This window comes from Mobula birostris, chromosome 21 (genome assembly GCF_030028105.1).
Source record: "Mobula birostris isolate sMobBir1 chromosome 21, sMobBir1.hap1, whole genome shotgun sequence".
Lineage (NCBI taxonomy): Eukaryota > Metazoa > Chordata > Chondrichthyes > Myliobatiformes > Myliobatidae > Mobula > Mobula birostris.
The window spans coordinates 14,288,020-14,307,506 of NC_092390.1; the positions used below are offsets into that span (position 1 = coordinate 14,288,020).

General features: G+C 45.5%; 1 protein-coding gene across 1 annotated transcript in view; it reads right to left on the minus strand.

Annotated features, from left to right (window-relative positions):
* LOC140185996 (zinc finger matrin-type protein 4) overlaps window positions 1-19,487 on the minus strand; it is a 111,280-nt gene that overhangs the window by 87,718 nt on the left and 4,075 nt on the right. The window contains exons 2-3 of the mRNA XM_072239821.1: window positions 17,052-17,156; window positions 1,279-1,371 (exon numbers count right to left, since the gene is read on the minus strand). Coding sequence (XP_072095922.1) covers window positions 1,279-1,371; window positions 17,052-17,156 — 198 coding nt within the window. The remainder of the gene's footprint in view (window positions 1-1,278; window positions 1,372-17,051; window positions 17,157-19,487) is intronic.

The window sequence follows — 19,487 nt, forward strand, 5'->3', positions numbered from 1 at the left end:
ATAAGATCATGGGTGATTCGTACACCTCACTCCACTTTCTCTCCCACCCCTGTCATCTTTCAGTCCCTGCTTTGTCAGGAATTGATCTCCCTCTGCCTTAAGAACATCCGAATGCTCTGTTTTTATCAGCCTTCCAGGAAGATGGTTCCAAAGACTTGGAGGCACAGGAGAATGCAGATGCTGGAACCTGGATCAACAAAGTATTGGGTTGGGCAGTATTTCTGTGGTGGGGTGGGGGTATTGATGGGCAGAAAATAAATATCAATGGTTCAAGTCAAAACCCTTCATTGGCACAAAGTTACTGTCCAAGATGAACCATTCAAACTCCCTGACCTCTTCTTGTTCAACAGTGACCTGTTATTTCATTAGGAGTTTGAGTATGAGTAGGGGAAGGGGCTACTGCACAGGATCGAAGTGAGCTCCAGAGAGTTGCAAACTCAGTCAGCTCCATCATGGGCACCAGCTTTCGTAGTATCCGGGACATCTTCAAGAAGCAATGCCTCAAAAAGGCGCTGTCCACCATTAAGGACCCCCATCACCCAGGTCATGCCTTGTTCTCATTGCTACCATCAGGGAGGAGGTACAGAAGCCTGAAGGCACACACTCAATGATTCAGGAACAGCTTCTTCCCCTCTGCCATCCGATTTGTGAATGGACGTTGAACTCATGAACACCACAACATTACATTTTAAAGATTTATTCTTGCACTACTTATTTAATTTAACTATGTTATACTTACTGTAATTCACAGTTTTTTCTCTATTATTATGTATCGTATTGTACTGCTGCCACAAAACAACGACTTCCACGACATATGCCGATGATATTAAACCTGATTTTAACTCTGATTCTTAAGTCCTCCCACAAGAGGAAACATCCTTGTTATGATTTGCAACTCCAAAACAAAAAAAAACTTATTGCAAGGAAATCAAGGGGGCCGAGAGATGCCAGTCTTAGTCCGTTTTCACACTAAGCGAGGTGCACATGTACAACATGGTAACATCAAGACATGTGATTCATGTTTTTCGTACATATATCCATAATGAATTACTTAAACAACAAGGAATGCTTATTCAAACAATGTAACTCAAATATTATAGACACAACAATCCCCTCCTCACTGTCTCTGCTGAGCCACCTCAGGACTTGTCATTATCCTCTGCACCCTCCAGGGTGAAACTGGCTGTGTGTCATATTAAGTGGTGGTGGGGGTTGGGGGAGGGAAACACTGCAATATCTCTACCAAATGGCAATGGATATGTTAAGGTGGTTACTTACTGGGTTGTCTGGTCGTAGTTTTTTGGACGGGGGCCCTCCATCTTCAGGGTGTAGCATGTAGTACAGGCGAACCTTGTTGGCGTGTTTCTTGCTCTGAGGGAATAAAAGGGGTAGAAAGGGTTAGGGTCAAAACTATGGTACATACAGCCACCTCTCAGTTCCAGAGCACAGAGTCAGGCCTTTGATGAAAGAACCAGGCTGGACATTCCAAAGTTTTACCCTTTCCAGAGTTAGCATCTGAGTGACATTTTATAAGCTTTAGTACTGGAATTTGTAAGGAAAGAGTTAAAACTGATTTCTCCTTGGTGTATATTAAAATATTAAAGACAAAATTGTTGGCGCGTGGCCAAGTAGAAGGCGTTCGTCTAGTGATTTGAAGGTCACTAGTTCGGGCCTTGGCTGAGGCAGCGTGTTGTGTCCTTGAGCAAGGCACTTAACCACACATTGCTCTGCGACGACACTGGTGCCAAGCTGTATGGGTCCTAATGCCCTTCCCTTGGACAACATCGGTGGTGTGGAGAGGGGAGACTTGCAGCATGGGCAACTGCTGGTCTTCCATACAATCTTGCCCAGGCCTGTGCACTGGAAACTTTCCAAGGCGCAAATCCATGGTCTCATGAGACTAATGGATGCCTATAAAAGACAAAATGATGTCAGCTTGGAACAAGGTTATGGTCAGTTTTCCCACGTACTCAATGTTTCATCTTGTTTTTGAATACACATCCTTTATTATACACTAGTGAAGAATGGTTTCCACCACATATATCTGCTGTCTCTATCTAACATTGTGTGTGTCTAGGCTGAAGGTTGCGAGAGGTAAAAAGGTTATGAGAAGGGGCAATATCTTTGTGCAAAGGGGCAATCTTCTCTAGGCTGGGTCATGGCTAGCGCTAAAAGCTGCTGTCGAGACATCGGTCGAGAGAGAGAGAAAGACTGGAAAAGCTGTCAGTCACTTGTGATTCCTTCCAACAGTACACTATATGGCATGGATAAATATAAGACCATAACGCAGAGGAGCAGAATTAGCCATCGAGCCTGGGCTGTCATTCAATTGTGGCTGATTTAATATCCCTCTCAATCCCATTATCTTGCTTTCTCCCCGCAACCTTTGACCCCCCCTGACAAATCAAGCATCTTCTAACTTCTGTTTCAAATACAACAGATTTCAATTAATTGGGACACACCCACACATTTTGACACAATTAATCAGCTGCCCTGATTTGCCAAAGTATAATGGAAATAGTTAAAAATGTGTAAAGACAAAGTACCGTTTAACTGAGTAACAAATTGTGTATTTACATGAAATACATAACAAATTAGAACACTATAAAACTGTGCATTAGTTGCTAATAGTTATCAATGGAGGAATTCATCCAGAGTACGTTGTACACTGTAATTAAACAAAATCAGTGCAGACACCTAGTGCAGATATGGGCTGCCTTCATACAATGCCGTCAACAATTGTTTCTCCAAATCTTCATTTTCCTTGTAACTTTCAAGATGATTGCCGATACCTTCAAATTCTTCGTAATTCCTAATTTGTTGCAGTAGTGAAATCATTTCAATTTCACTCCCTGCTGTTTCAGTTATCTCTAAGCTTCAAAGCTTGAAGCAGCAGTGAGCAAAACCGTTCTGAATTGCCTTGCAGCATATTTTTCACTAACTGTCAGTGACAAAAAAAAATCACTGCTTTTTGAACACAAGCACAGGCAACTAAAGCTATTTAAATACCGTTCACTCTAAGCATGATGTAGTGTCTAACAGACACAAGTTCACAAGACTGATGCTAGTTAGAAACTGTTTGGCAACTGTTTCCTGACCCAGTTAAATGGCAAAGTGTCCCAAATAAACAAACGGAATCTCAGCCACTGTATATTTTCGATTAGTTTTATGTTCTTTAAGAGTTGTCCCATATAAGTGGCCACCCCGATTAACTGTTGGCCTAATTAACTGGAATCCACTATATTCACTATGTCCTGGCCTCTGCAGCCATCTGTGGCAAGGAATTCCACAGATTCAGCAGTGTCTGGCTAAAGAAATTCCTCCTTATTTCTGTTCTAAAGGGACATTTTTGTATTATTTCTATGGATGTACCGTGGAGAGCATTCAGACAGGCTGCATCACTGTCTGGTATTGGGGGGGGGGGAGGGTGGGAGTGGCTAGTGCACGGGACCGAAAGAAGCTACAGAGGGTTGTAAGTTTAGTCGGCTCCATATTGGGTACTAGCCTACAAAGTACTCAGGACATCTTCAGGGAGCAGTGTCTTAGAAAGCAGCTCCATTATTAAGGACCTCCAGCACCCAGGGCATGCCCTTTTCTCACTGTTACCATCAAACAGGAGGTACAGTAGCCTGAAGGCACACACTCAGCAATTCAGGGACAGCTTCTTCCCCTCTGCCATCCGATTCCCAAATGGACATTGAACCCTTGAACATTACCTCACTTTAATATGTATTATTTCTGTTTTTGCACGATTTTTAATCTATTCAATATACGTATACCATAATTGATTTACTGATTTATTTACCTTTACTTTTTTTCTACGTTATTGTAACCCTCAGGCTCTCCTAGCTCGCGTTCATCTAGGGGAATCAGCCTTCGGCCCCGCCAAACTGGGTAATCACGTTTGTGTGGATGCTGTGTAATGTACCCCCAGTTACAAACCCACATCGCAAGATATCAGACAGTACACCATATGCAATTAAATGATAGAATTTTATGAATCTTAATCTCAATATAGGGTTAGTAATGAAAATAAACAAAAAAAAGGGCCCAAAGTCAAGTCAAAATCACGTTGGAGCTCACTCAGTAGTCATTCTTCCACCATCGGTCTCCTCCAAACGTGGCCGACCTTCGGACCCTCAGATCCCAGTCCACTCCATCTGGTGGTCTACCAGCTCTCTCCACGCGCGTTCTTCCCTTCTCATCTCTCCGCGAAAAAAACATCTTTCCAGACTCACAAGACACAGCAACAATCTCTTATTGGCTAACATGCACCCTGTTATCTCCAGCTGTAACCCAAACATTGCTGCTACAGAGAAACTGTTACCTCAGTAGGGAACACTACAGAGAAGCCATTACATTAGCAGTGAAACCTTGCAGCACGTTACATTATGCATTGTATTGAACTGCTGCTGCTAGGTTAACAAATTTCATAACACATGCCGTGATAATAAACCTGATTCTGATTCTGATTGTATTCTAAGGCTGTGCCCTCTAGCCGTAGACTCCCCCACTATGGGACACAATCTCTCCACATCCACTCTATCTAGGCTTTTCAATATTCAATACATTTAATGAGAACTCCCCTCATTCTTCTAAACTCCAGCGAGTATGGCCTGTTACGCTGCTGGCATTTAGGACAGAAACAAAGTTCCTCCATCTCTGGCAATGTTCACGGCTTCCTTCGTCATGTCTGGAACTTCTTCTCGGTTTTCACTACTGTCGATCATGCAAGTCCCGGGAGGAGACTCAGGAATATCATCGCACTCAGATGCAGAAAGATTCTTCACTGCTGCTTCCGTAACAATGTTGATTTGCCTGTCAGGGTTGCTAGTCCAGAGCTGAGACCGCTGAACCTGGAGGACTGGTGGACCACTCTTAGTCTGGCCTCTACCCTTTGACCTGTTTGGCATGGGTGACCCAACCAGAAGACAAAGCATAAAACCCTGACTCCAGCCAACATAGTTCTCCAGGTCATTGAGGCACGCAAGCCTCCAAACCCAACGATGAGGTTTAGGTCCTCTTGGAGGATCAAACTATATAACTTTGGTAAAATGCCTCTAGTACGTGTGCAGTGCCTCCTTTGTTTGAGAATAGCTCCTGCTGCTGAATCAGAGAGGAACCAGGAACGAAACTTCTTAAATATTTTTTCTTACCGAAGTGGAATTAGTTTATTTTTGTCAAACGTACTGAGACACGGAGAAAAGCTTGTCTCGCATACTGTTCATACAGATCGCGTCGTTACACAGTGCATTGAGGTAAAACAATAACAATGCAGAATGAAGTGGAGCAGCTACAGAGTAGTCGTGCAGGCAAATAACCTAGTCTGGGGAATCTCCTCTCCTCAGAGACTGGTGAGAATGTGCTGCTTACTCCTACAGGGAGGGGGTGTGGGGGTGATGGTATCGATGTGTTTAAGGAGCGTGGCCAAGTGGTTAGGGCGTTGGACTAGTGATCTGAAGGTCGTGAGTTCGAGCCTCAGCTGAGGCAGCGTGTTGTGTCCTTGAGCAAGGCACTTAACCACACATTGCTCTTGCACGTTTATAGGCCAGAGGCGGCGGTTGGTGCAGTATGGACAAGACAAGACAAGGAGAGACTGGAACTTGGCAATTGGTTTAGTACTATCACGTGCACTGAAATTCAGTGAAAAACTTTGTTTTGTGTGCTATCCAGACATATCGAAGGTAGCATGAGGGTAAAGGAATGACAGAAAGAGGGAACGTTCAAGATTCAAGGTTGTTTATTGTTATTATTCAGTACACAAGTGTAAAGGAGAACAAAATGATTGCTACTCTGGATCTGATGCATCATAAATGTAAGGGGGTTTCGACTTTTATGTTACATGCGTAGGCAAATTAAAATGGCGGCTTTGTTATGTTAATCTGGGGAATGCGGCTTTGTTGTGTTAAACGCTGAGAAAGTTTGCGCTAGCAGTTTGTTTTTGCCTTAGAGTGTGATAAGAGAGTGCTATTAACCAATTGGGATAGTTGTTATGGTTTTGGTGTATTTGAAGATACTGTTTGCGCGGGGTTTTGGGGCAGAAGGCAGGAGAGCGAGACAGAGGATGGACGAGGTGCTGTGATGTCCGCTAACGGGGTCGGACCCCAAGCGGGACGTTCGGCGAGGAGACGGAGACGGACTCGTGTGGAGCGTCTGGTCGACCACCGTTGTTGGTCCCAGGCGGCCGGTCGAGGTGGTCCGAGGTGGTCCGAGGGTGAAGAAGAAGGTCCTTGAGCTCCAGCGGTTTTTGTGCACGAAGAGATTGAACTTTGATAAGTGTGGCGCCTTTTATTTTCCTTTTATGTTTTATTCTCTTTTAATTATATAGTTCCAGTAATATCTATAAACTGTAAATCATTTAATTGCATCTGGTGTATTGTCTGTTATTTGGGCGGGGTGGGGTACCTCACACAGCATCCACACAAACGAATTACCCAGTTTTCCGGGGCTGAGGCTGTTTCCCTAGATGACAGCGAGCCGAGCGACCCTGAGGGTGGCCAGGGGGGCTACATAAAATAAACACAATAAGATAAAGGGCACAATAATAAAAAGCATATACATGGATTGATTGTATGTTCATAAAGTGATTCAAGGCACAGGGGTGTCTGTACATCAGGTGACTGACAGGAAGTAATGAAGTAGTGGTGGTGGGGGTGTTGTGGAAAGGCGGGTTAATGGGTGGAGGTGTTGATCAGCCTTGCTGCTTGGGGAAAGTAACTGTTTCAGAGTCTGACGGCCCTGGTGTGGAAGCTCTGTAGCCTTCTCCCTGATGGGAGTGGGACTAACAGTCCATGAGCAGGGTGGGTGGGATTCTTCCTGATATCGTTGGCCTTTTTCTATATGTACGGTGCAAGGGCCTCGGCAAGGTAGAACGAGAGATGAAGAGTTTGTCTTTATCGTATGGAGGGTGCATTCAAGGGTCTGATAACAATGGGGTAGCAGCCAAGCTTAAGCCTGGTGGCGTATGTTCACAAGCTTTTGCGCCATCTGCCCATCAGAAGGGGGGAGAAGAGAGAAGAGGGTGCAGGATCAACACCAGCAGGTACTGGTGGGGCTGAACGGCCACTTTCTGCACTGTGTTTCCTAATGCAAGAGCTGGCACAGTTTGATCTCTCCCTGTGAAGGACATTTGATGCAGGCTCAAATGTTAATTGCATATCTAAGATTGACAGTTTATAGCTGAAATATTAAAACTGGGCTCCTGAGTCACCTCAGCGGTCGGCTCCGAACCAAACTCAAGCCCAGATACTGATCTCGTGAATTAATCCTGCATTCCTCTCAGGACAATATCTCTTCTTACCGTGCGAAGGCCAAAATAGCAAGGTTGCAGAAGAGATTTACCAGCGTGCTGCCCGAATTAGACAGCAGGTCTCATGAGGATAAGCTGAGCAAGATAGGGCTTTTCTGTTTGGAGCGAAGGAAGATGAGGGAGGTGTACAAGATGATAGGAGGCATGGATCAAGTGGACAGCCAGACACATTTCCCAGGGCGGAAGTGGCTAATACAAGAGGGCGTAAGTTTGAGGGGATTGGAGGAGAGTATAGGGAGGAATGTTAGAGGTAGGATTTTTTACACAGAATGCTGGGTGCATGGAATGCGCTGCCAGGGGTGTTGATTAACTAATCAAAATCTTCAAGACCCAGATCTTAATATGCCTTTGTGCAACTAGATCCTCAATTTCTTCACCTGCAGACCGCAGCCAGTTCAGATTGGCAACAACATCTCCTCCATAATCTCCATCAGCACAGGTGCACCACAAGGCTGTGTGCTCAGCCCCCTGCTCTACCTGCTTTATACTTAAGACTGTGGGGCTAAGCAAAGCTCCAATACCATATTTAAGTTCGCTAACTACACCATTGTTGTCGGCCAAATCAAAGGTGGTGACGAAGCCGCGTGCAGGAGGGAAATTGAAAATCTGACTGGGCGGTGCCATGTTAACAACCTCTCACTCAGCATCAGCAAGACTAAGGAGACGATTATTGACTTCAGGAGGAGGAAACTGAAAGTCCACGAGCCAGTCCTCATCAGGAGATCAGAGGTGGAGAGGGTCAGCCACTTTCAATTCCTCAGTGTTATTTCAGAGGATCTGTCCTGGGCCCAGCATCTAAGTGCCATTACAAAGAAAGTATACCACTGTCTCTACTCTCTTAGAAGTTTGCATAGATTTAGCATATCATCTAAAACATTGATAAACTTCACCTGCAGACCTGCAGACACACAGTGGAGAGTATCCTAATTGACTTCATCATGGCCCGGTATGCAAGCGCCAATGCCCAGGAACGGAAAAACATACAGAAAGTGGTGGATATAGCCCATTCCATCACAGATAAAGCTCTCCCCACCACTGGCACATTTACATGGAGCGATACTACAAGTAAGCAGCACCCATCATCAAGGCCATACACTCTTCTCGTTGTTATTATTAGGCAGGAGATACAGGAGCCTTAGGTCCCACACCACCAGGTTCAGGAACAGTTATTACTCTTCAACCATCAACCTCTTGAACCAAAGGGGATAACTTCACTCAACTTCACTTGCCTCATCACTGACTGTTCCTGCAACCTATGGACTCACTTCCAAGTACTCTTCATCTCATGTTCTTGATAATTATTGCATATTTATTTGAAGGCCTCCTTTGGTCAGCGCCGACATAGATGATGTGACCAGCTTTCTATGTGATATGCGGCCCAGGGCAGTACAACATGGAGAGCAAGCTGCTGCCCATGTAGCAGGTTCCCCCTCTCCACGCAGCTGATGAATCCAAACGAACGGTAGAGACCGATACAGTTTTCCACCAGAGGCACTGCAGGAGTTGCCGGTCAGCGCTGGACTCAGTGTAGGACTACGTTAGGGACTCCAGCTCCAGAGTTGTCCTCAGAGTTTACTTCCGAAGCCTTCCCCATCACGGTATCACCACAAGGCAGCGGAAGGTTTATTTATTTATTTATGTATTTATTTATTCCTCATTTTTCTTTCTTTTTGTATTTGCACAGTTTGATATCTTTTTCACACTGGTTGTCTGTCCGTCCTGTTGGGTGCAGCCTTTTGTCGACTCGATTATGTTTCTTGAATTTACTGTGAATGCCCGCAAGAAAATGAATCTCAGGGTTGTAAATGGTGAATTACATGTAGTTTGATTATAAATTTACTTTGAACTTTGTTCTTTAAACTTTGACCTTTACGTTAGGAACATGTAAGAGACACTCAGATAGGCACATGGATGAAAGAAAAATGGAGGGCTGTGTGGGAGGGAAGATTTAGATTGATCTAAGAGTAGGTTAGAAGGTTGGCACACATTGTGGATGGAGGGGCCTGTATTGTGCTCTGTTCTGTGATCTCTGTCTTATGGTCTCATAGTCTTACTCCTCAAATTGTCCACCCCATTCCTGAAGGCTGATACTCTCCCCCCACTCCCCACACACCAAACACACACACACACACACACACACACAAAACGTCTTCCAGTGATTACCCCATGTCACTGTGCTGGGGGCAGGGAACATCAGTTGCATTAATCCCCAGGGTGGGTTGTGAGCAGTGGGAGCTGTTCGGGACAGGTTCCTTTGGAGGAGGCTCCAGGTCATTCCGAGTGGGATTGGGAACCCAACCTTCTGTCTACTAGACACAGGAATGGTCTTTGACAAAAAAAAGTCTGCCACCTGCTGGGCACAAGGTGGCATTACAGCAGAGAGGTAGGACTTGCAGGAAGTGCGAGGTGGCATCTCACAGAGCCAGGGAGCCATTCAGCATGAGACCAGGCCCTTAGGACTAACTGGTCCACGCCAAATGTGCTGTTCACTGAGCTCGCCCTATCTGCCCGTGCTTGGCCCATAGACCTCGAAACCTCTCCTATCTAGATGGCTTTTAAATTTTACCCACTTTTTTTATATTTTTAATTCTATTTCTTGAGATACAGTGCGGAATAGGCTCTTCCAGCCCATTGAGCCGCACTGCCCAGAAATCCCAGATTTAATCCTAGCCTAATCATGGGACAATTTACAATGACCAATTCACCTATCAACCAGTAGATCTTTGGAATTGAACCTGGGCAACCACTATGCTACTATACCGTCTGGCAGCTCGTTCATAATACGCACCATCCTCTGTGAGAAGAAGCTGCCCTCACGTTCCTTTCAAATCTCTCACCTCTGATCTTAAACCTTTACCCTCTTTAGTATCCCCTCCATGGGAAAAAGACCATGATTTCATCCTATCTGTGCCCCTCATGATCCTATATGCCTCTGTCAGGTGACCCCTCATCTCTGCTCCAGGGAATAAAGTCAAAGGCAAAGTCAAAGTCAAAGGAATTTATTATCAAAGTACATCTACGTCACTAGATGCTACCCTGAGACTAATTTTCTTGCAGACATTTACAGGGAAGAAAAGAAATACAATAGCATTTATGAAAAACTATCTATAATCAAAGTTTGACAAATAAGAAATGTGCAAAAGAGGAGTATTTGTGCAAATAATATTGAGAACATGAATTGCAGAGTCCTTGAGAACTGGCCTGTAGGTTGTTCGAATCTGTTCAGGGTTCTGGTGAGTGAAGTTATCCATGCTTGTCAGAAGCTTAATAGCTGTAGGATAATAACTGTTACAGAACCTGGAGGTGTGGGACCCAAGTCTCTTGTACCTCCTGCAACAAGAAGAGTATATGGCCTGGACGGTGGGGTCCTTGATGACTGATGCAGCTTGCTTGTAGTATTGCTCCATGTCGACGTGCTCAATGGTTGGGAGGGCTTTACCTGTGATGGACTGGGCTGCATCTACCACTTCCTGAATGTTTTTTCCATTCCTGGGCACTGGCTGTGATTAAAGCAATTAGGATACTCTCCACTGTGTACCTATAGAAGTTTGTCAATGTTTTAGGCGATAAGATAAATCTGTGCAAACTTCAAAGGAAGTAGAGGTGCAGTCATACCTTCCTTTAGATGGCAGTTATGTGCTGATTCCTGAACAGACCCTCTGCTATGATAACACCAAGGAATTTAAATCCACTGACCCTGTCCACCTCTAATCCCCTTCAACCCATGAATCCCCTTCAACCCATGAAGCTTCTCTGAACTGTTTCCAATGCAAGTGTATTTCTCCTTAAGGAAGGAGAGCAAGCTGTAGGCGGGACTCCAGCTGTGGTCTTACTCAGTGGCTGTCCAAGAGCAGCAGGTCTCCCCTACTTTGGTATTCCACCTTAGTACACAGTAACACTTGGTGCCTGCGTACTTGAGATCCACATGCTGACTGTTCCAGACACGCACGCTGCCTCAGTAAGGCAATAATCATGATCAAAGACTCTACCCACCAAGGGCATCGCTCTTGTCTCCTCTTCCATTGGGCAGAAGAGACAGAAACCTTAAAGCAGGTGCCACCAGGCTCCAGTACACTTCTACCCCACTGATATAAGACTACTAAATGGTTCCCTAATACAATGAAATGGGCTCTCGACCCCACTATCTACCTCCTTGTGGCCTTTGCACCTCTTTGTCTGCTTACACTACACTTTCTCTCTGCTGTTACACTTTATTCTGCATTCTGTTACAGTGTTCCCTCGTACTACCTCAACGCACTGATGTGATCTGTATGTATGGCGTGCATGACCAAGACTCTGATTGTGCCTCAGTACATGTGACAATAATAAACTAAAAATAAAAATGCTGACACTTGGCGACGTTAGTCCTACCCATTGGAAACAGGCCCTTCGGCCCAACTCATCCATGCTGACCAAGGTGTCTGTCCAAGCTGTTCTACAAAATGCTAGAGTAACTCTGCAGATCAAACAGCGTCCGTGGTTGGAAGGAGCTGTCGGTGATTTGGATCGAAACTCTGCCTCAGGTCCTGATCGATTCCTTCCCTCCTGTTCAAGCCACTGAGTTCCTCCGGGAAATTGTCTCTTCCTCCAGATTCCAGCATCTGCAGTCGCTTGTGTCTTTCATGTTCTCATGATTCTGTACACCTCCACAGCAGTCCCTTCAGCCTTCTCTGCTCTATCTGCAATTTGTTTTCCCTGAAGGATCTCAAGCAGAATGTTGACTGTCCATTTTCTTCCATAGATGCTACTCAACACATTAAGTTAAGTGATAGAGTAATGTGTGTTGAAACAGGCCCTTCAGCCCATCCTGCTTGTGCTGAACAAATTGCCTATCTGGGCTAGTCCCACTTGCTTGCACTTGGCCTGTAGTCCGCCAGCAGTTTGTATATTGCCCCAAATTCCTGCATCTGTGGTCTCTCGGGTCTCTGGACCATCCAGTCTCTCCTTGCAATCCAGACAACTTCCTGGCGAATCTCCTCTGCACCCTTGAATCTCCTCTGAGATAGATTGAGAGTTTCCCAACCTGAAGCACCCACACTAACTCCATGGCAAGCCATGCACCGAGAAGGAATCCCACCCTCTCTCAGGGACGAATCTGATCAGAGATCATAGTCAAAGTCAAAGTACATTTATTATCAACGTGTGAATAGGATATACATCCTTAAGATTTGTCTCTTTACAGGCAGCCACAAAACAAAGAGACTCAATAGAACCCATTAAAAGAAGACTGTCAAACACATTACTGTGCAGGAAAAAAATAGTGCAAATAACAAAAGCAAGCGAACAACTGAAATTTACAGAAGTAAGTCCACGGCCACGAAGCCAGTCATCACTGCAGCCGACCCAGTGGTCCATCAGTTGCAGGCCGTCGTCGCAGTTCAGCACAGAGACGAGTAAATTGTGTGGTGCAGTCAGCTGAACACTGGCCCACACTTTGCTCCCAGCCCTGACCCCCTGAGCTCTTCAATCTGGTCTGATACTTAAATTGTCCAAACCTTGGGTCACTCCTCACTCTCAGACTCAGGCTCTGCCACTTTGATACACTCTTGGGCCCGGAGTCCGCCACCTCAATTTGGTGGAAACATTGGAAGATTGTACAGGAGGGACTTTACTGAAATGTACAAAATCCTAACTGGGTTTATGGGGTAGATGTGGGAGCCAGGGAGAATTTTCCCCTGTCTTGCGGAGTCTAGAACTCTGAGCCAAAAGTCAGACCAAGAGATCAGCCATTCAGAACTGAGATGAGGAGAAATTTCTTCACCGAGTGGGCAGTATATCTTTGGAATTCCCTACTCTAGGGAGCCCTGGATGTTTGCTCATGGAGTATATTCAAGTCAAGAACTGATGGAAGTTTTTCCAGGGAAAACTGGGCATAAGCTTAATGCAAGAAAGTAGTACTGAGGCAAAAATCTTCATGGTCATCAGAGAATGGCTTATACCTATATCTATATATATATATATATATGTTTATGGTTTGATAGTGTCCCTTGATCTTCAACAGGTGAAAGATCTGTTATTTACTTTCATAGAAGGATAAGGAGGTTCAGATATCACCGAATATTATATAAAAAAACCTCTACAAAGGTACTGCAGAAAGTGTCCTCATTATTTTCATTCAAGTATCCAGGAACTTAAGATACAGAGAGTAGTGGACTCAGCCCAAGACATTACGGGCATATTTCTCCCTACCATCAAGAGTAACTACAGGAGGCGCTGCCTTAAGAAGGCAACAGCTATCATCAAAGATCCCACCAACCAAACCATGCCATCTTCTTGTAGCTACCACTGGGCAGAAGCTACAGAAGCCTGAAGTCCCATGCCACCAGGTTCAAGAACAGCTACTTCCTTATTCGGTTCTTCAACCAACCTTCAAAACCCTAAACTCTGCCCAAAGAAGCAGTGGTGGCTACCTCAGTAAATATATTTAAGACAAGGTTGGATAGATTTTTGCATAGTGGGAGAATTAAGGGTTATGGGGAAAAGACAATCTGGTGGAGATAAGTCTATAGTCAGATCAGCCATGATCTCATTGAATGGTAGAGCAGGGACTACTCCTGCTCCTATTCCTTATATTCTTATGTTCTTAAATACTACAGTTAAGCAACAGTATGACCACTTCGTTTATCTTTTGTTTTTAGTTATGTTCTTTCTTGTAAAACTGTTAATTTACGTTTAATTTATGTTTTCCTTGTAAGTGCTGTTTTATCTGATGCTACGTGCCAGCAAGCTTTTCAATGCTTCTGTGCACACATATAGTTGTGCATATGACAATAAGCTCCAGTTTAACTTTATGAACCTCCGCAGTCAGTGCAGCAGAGATCCCAAACAGAGCACCAAGCTCGGTGAAGCATTACAGGGGCAGCAAGTACTTCTCTTACCCTTCTCCCAGTCACCACCCTGCTCCCCGCCACTCTCTCTCACTCACACACACTCACTTACACATCCTTCACAACATGTGTTTTGGTGTGGTCCTCTGATTTTGTTTTTGCTCTCAGTGCTCTACAATTCATTTAGACATAACTGAGAATTAATAATCTTGATGAAGCAGCTAACAGCTGGCACTCAGTAAGCAACGCCGAGTTAATTTTTGACAAGGAGCCTCAGCAGATGAGGAAAAGTGTCTGCAAGTCAGAGAGAGAGAGGGGTGGGGGAGAGATGGAGAGAAAGAAAGAGCAAGGAGAGATGGGGATGGAGAGCGACAGCTAAGAATGCAGAGAGAAAGGGAAGGACAGAGAGAGAGGACGAGCGGTTTGAGATGGAGAGAGACAGAAAGAAAAGGAGTTAAGGAGAGAGGGAGAAAAAGAGAGAGGAGGAAGGATAGAGAGAGATGAAGGGAAAGGGAGAGAGAGGAGGGGATAGGGAGATGGATGTAGCGATAGAGAGTCAGGAATAGAGAGCGAGGAGAGAGAGGGGGGATGGAGAGAGAGAAAGAGAGAGAGAGAGAGAGACAATGAGAGAGGGAGAGCGAGAGAGAGAGAATGAGTGGTGTTAGCTTATTAGCGTTCAAAGCCCAGCCATTAAGTTCAAAGAGTCATAACGTCATACAGCCCTGAAACAGGCCCTTCAGCCCAACTCATTCATGCTTACCTATTTGAGCTAGTTCAATTTGTTTACCTTTAGCCCCTATACCTCTATATTTTTCTGGCTGGATCAGGAGTTTAAATTCAGCTAATGGAATTAAGTTGGTTTATAATTGTCTCCTGGACTGAGGTACTTTGACTTGCATGCCATCCATACAGATCATTTCATTACAACAGTGCAATGAGTTCATACAAGGAAAACAATAACAGAGAGTACAAGAACATCTTACAGAGAAAGTGTGGTGCAGGCAGGCAATAAGATGCAAGATGGTAACGAGGTAGAGAACCCATTCAAAAGTCTCATACCTTAGGGCCTCTCCCCCTTCCCTCTACAGTCCTGACGAAGGGTTCCGGCCCGAAACGTCGACTCATCATTTCCACGGATGCTGCCCGACCTGCTGAGTTCCTCCAGCGTGTTGTGAGTGTTGCTTTGACCCCAGCATCTGCAGAGTATTTTGTGTTTACAGTCTTTGACTATGCTGGCAATAAAGTGCAAGGCCATAACAAGGTAGCTTGTGAAGCCAAGAGCCTATTTTATCATGTTACTGTTCTATAGTCTTAGAACAGCAAGGCAGAGGTTGTCCGGGAGCCTGATGGCACGTGCTGTCAGGGTTGCTTTTAACGAAAAGAATCAGGAATTTGAAAAGGACAGCGTCAGTAGCAGTGACCAGATAGTTCCTTAAGACACAACAGAGGCAATCTGCTGAGATGTAAGAAATCCTACAATGGACCCCAGGCCCTCCTAATTTCCCTCCGACTAATGTTCATGGAGCAATTCAGAAACAATAAAAAAAGGAGCAAGAGGGATAGAAACAGAGAGAAGGGGAGAAGAGTAGATGGAAGATGGATGGACAGAGAGGTTCACAGCACCGTGTGGGACAAACCAGCATTTAGGACCCACAAGTCTATCCTACTCACTCCGGCAGCATGATCCACTATTCATTTGCCTCTCTCCCAACTCCCCGCTAATGCCACTGCAGTGTGATACGGAGAAGATAATGGCTATTGATAGGCAGACCGCAGTAAGAGCTGGAATGTGCAGCTACCTGAGCAAAGATCTGGCCTGCAAACTCCTCATAGTCCAACAGTAATCAGGTGACCGAGAATCAGCGGAATTGGGAGGCAAATATTTTCTCTGACTGTATTCAATGGGACTATGCAGTTTACATGGTTCGACAGAGACTAGATGGGCTGAAGAGCCTGTTTCTGTACTGTAGTACTCTATGACTACGTTTTCGTTAAGTTATCAATCCCTTCCTTTCCCCACTTCTATTTTTCCTACCCTTCTCGGCTGTCTGGACTCTGCTCCCCCCGGGGAAGGACCTTAGACTGGTGTATCGCAGCTTGGTAAAGCAATTCCAGTGCACAAGAATGCAATAGACTGCAGAGGGTGATGGAACTGCCCTCCCCACCATTGACAACATCTACAGGACGCACTCTCTCAGGAAGGCGGCATCTATCATCAGGCTCTGGTGACTGCCTGTGGAGACCTTTTGGTACCCTGGGAGGAGCTTTGAATAAGTTCTGGTCATCTTCACTCAGCTCCGATGAGGATGGTGACATTATCTTTCGAAGGTTGCTGATGGGATTTCACTGACCCCACATCCCAACAACTAAAGTGGATATGATTGAAGGTTGTAAGATGGATATAGACATGTGTTACAAGTGCTGGTAAGTGGGTTAGTATGGACACTATCACCACCCTTTGGTGCCCTTCCTCCTTCTCTTTCTCCCAGAGACCCGTATCCCTTCCTGTCAGAATATTCCTTCTTCAGTCTTTTACCTCTGCTACCTATCCCCACCCAGCTTCTCACTTCATCCCCCCTCCTCCACCCACCTATCTTCTCCCTCATCTGTTCTCACCTATCGAGCTAATACTACTTCCCCTCACCCCCACCCTTCTTATTCTGACTTCTTCCCCCTTCCATTCCAACTGAAGGGTCTTGGCCCGAAACATTGACTGCTTATTCCTCTCCGCAGATGCTGCCTGACCTGCTAAGTTCACCCAGCATTTTGTGCATGTTGCTCTGGGTTAGTGTGGGTGGGTGGTTGATGGTTAGCATGGAGATTTTGGGCTGAAGGGCCTGTTTCCGTGCTGTTTGACTCTGAGTGGTTTCAGTCAGTGGGTGTGATTGGGGCAGAGGGCGGGAATCGTTCCTTACCTCGTAGTGGGCCACCCTCTGGGACTCGGAGATGAGCTGAGCATTACATGTGTTACAGTAGCTGTCCGTGAACAGCTCTAGAACGCCTGAGCCCGCAGACTTCATCTGCAAAAGAGAAAAGCCATGAGACATCAGAAACGGCTCATAAATCCTTCCCCAAAATGATGGAGTTAGTACTTTGATAATAAGTTTGCTTTCAACTTGAGCTTTGAACTTTGAAGAGGAATTCCTTGGAGGTGAGGCTCAGAAAACACTCTCCTCCCACTCAAGGAAAACTTAACCCAACCAAATTTGCAGGAGAGTTTAATCCAATATACTACTGTAATTCCAATAACCCAGTTCCCCTCATGCGGATTTTCCACAGTCTAGGATGTTATTTCTATTAAATCGGTAAGTTGGTTTATTATTGTCACTTGTACCAGGGTACAGTGAAAAACTTGTCTTGCAATGCCCTTCATATAGATCATTTCATTACACAGTGCATTGAGGTAGAACAAGGTAAAACAGTAGTAGAGTGCAGAAATGAGCTTGTACTTGCTGGTTCACAAAAATGGTGGAGGGGGGCGCGGGTGGAATCTCTTTGAAACTGACCAAATATTGAATAGTAAAGGCATTAAAGGTTATGGGGAGATGGCATAAGTGTGGGCTTGGGAGTGAAATTAAATCAGCCTTGATTGAATGATGAAGTAGACTCAATGGCTCGAATGGCCTCAGTCAGTCAGTCAGTGGGCGCCATCCCGAATCCGGGGTTGGTGGCTATGCACCTCCATCTTCTTTGATCTTGTGACAGCACCGAGTACAGCCTCTCCTCCAGTTTTTTCTCGCTGGCCGCCTTGGCACCGCCCGCCGCCACCCCCGCCAAACTCGAGCCCAAGGTCGTGTCGGCCTCCAGCTGCGGCCGCTTCTTCGAGCTCGGCCCTTCCTTAGGTGGAGGCCTTGGGCAGGTCCAGGCACACAGTGCAGCACCCAAGTTCATCATGTCTCTTCTAACCAGGTGCATAGCATACGATTCGTAGATACGTGGTGAGGCTTTAATCTCTTCCACGGAAGATGGCCGTTGGCTCACAAGGAGCTCATCCGCCCTTTGTCAGGTCTTGTTTTTTTCAGTCCTGCTGGGTGTCCTCACACCCTCCTCACCAGACTAAGTCTGGTGGGGGAGGGCCCAAGTTGCCAACCACTCGACCACAGCCCCCGGCCTGTGGCCTAATGGGGGCCTAATACTGCTCCTGTGCCTTATGGTTGGGTGGCGGTGTGGAGATACATCTCCACCAAGGGAAGTATAAGGTGCTCCTTTCCTCTGCTAGCCTGCAGGTCACCTTGGGCAAGGTGTAGCACCTGCTTAACCTCCTGAGCAGGGTCACGTGAAGCCATGGGAACAGATGGTGCATAGAACAAATCCTGGTTATGTGACCGCTGACACCAGGCAGACAGTCTCTGGAGAGTATTGATCATGGCTGGGGCCATCTGTCCTGTAAAGACACTGGCCAGAAGAAGGCAATGGCAAACCACTTCTGTAGAAAGACCACGATCGTCCACATCATACGACATGGCATATAACAAACGATGCCTTATGGTTTTGTGACCAACATCAGTGAAAGCACAAGCTCAAGTGTATTCAGGTTTTTGCAATCCATTTGAAAATTCAATGTAACAAAAATTCCACAGTGGTCTCATCTCCACACTTTTGCTCACGTGCCTCCTTTTAATTATAACAACAAAAATGCCTCAAAATTGGGGTAGGCATTGATTTTTCTAGCTGGGAGATTAGCGATATTTCCTCAGCCAAAGAGTGATGAGAATGAGGAGGTCCTTCCCATACTAAGTGATCGAGCTACATGGGGTAATTTTGTTTGTCATCTATATCAACGATTAGTATGTTAATGTGGTTAATTGGATCAGGAAATTTTTTGGATAACATCAAGACTGGTGGCATAATGTCTTAGCAAGGAAGGATATCAACGTTTGCAGCGGGATCTAGACCAGCCGAAAAGTGGCAGATGAAACTTCATGCAGACAACTGTGAGGTGTAGCACTTAGGGAGAGCAAACTAGGGTAGGGTTTACACAGTGAGTGACAGGGCACTGCGGAGTGTGGTGGAACAGAGGGATCTAGGGATCCAGATCCATAATTCCTTGAACATGGCAGTACAGGGAGACAGGATTGTAAAGACAGCATTTGGTGCATTGGCATTCATAAATCAAAGTATTGAGCACAGGAGTTGTGATATTATTTTGAAGTTGTGTAAGACGTTGGTGAGACCTAATTTGCAGTATTGCCTGGAGTTCTGGTCACCTACCTACAGGAAAGGTGTCAATAAGATTGAAAGAGTGCAGAGAAAATTTACACATCTGTTGCTGGGAATTGATGGCCTGAGTTGTAGGGAAAGGCTGAATAGGTGAGAACTTTACTCCCTGGAGCACTGGAGAATAAAGGGAG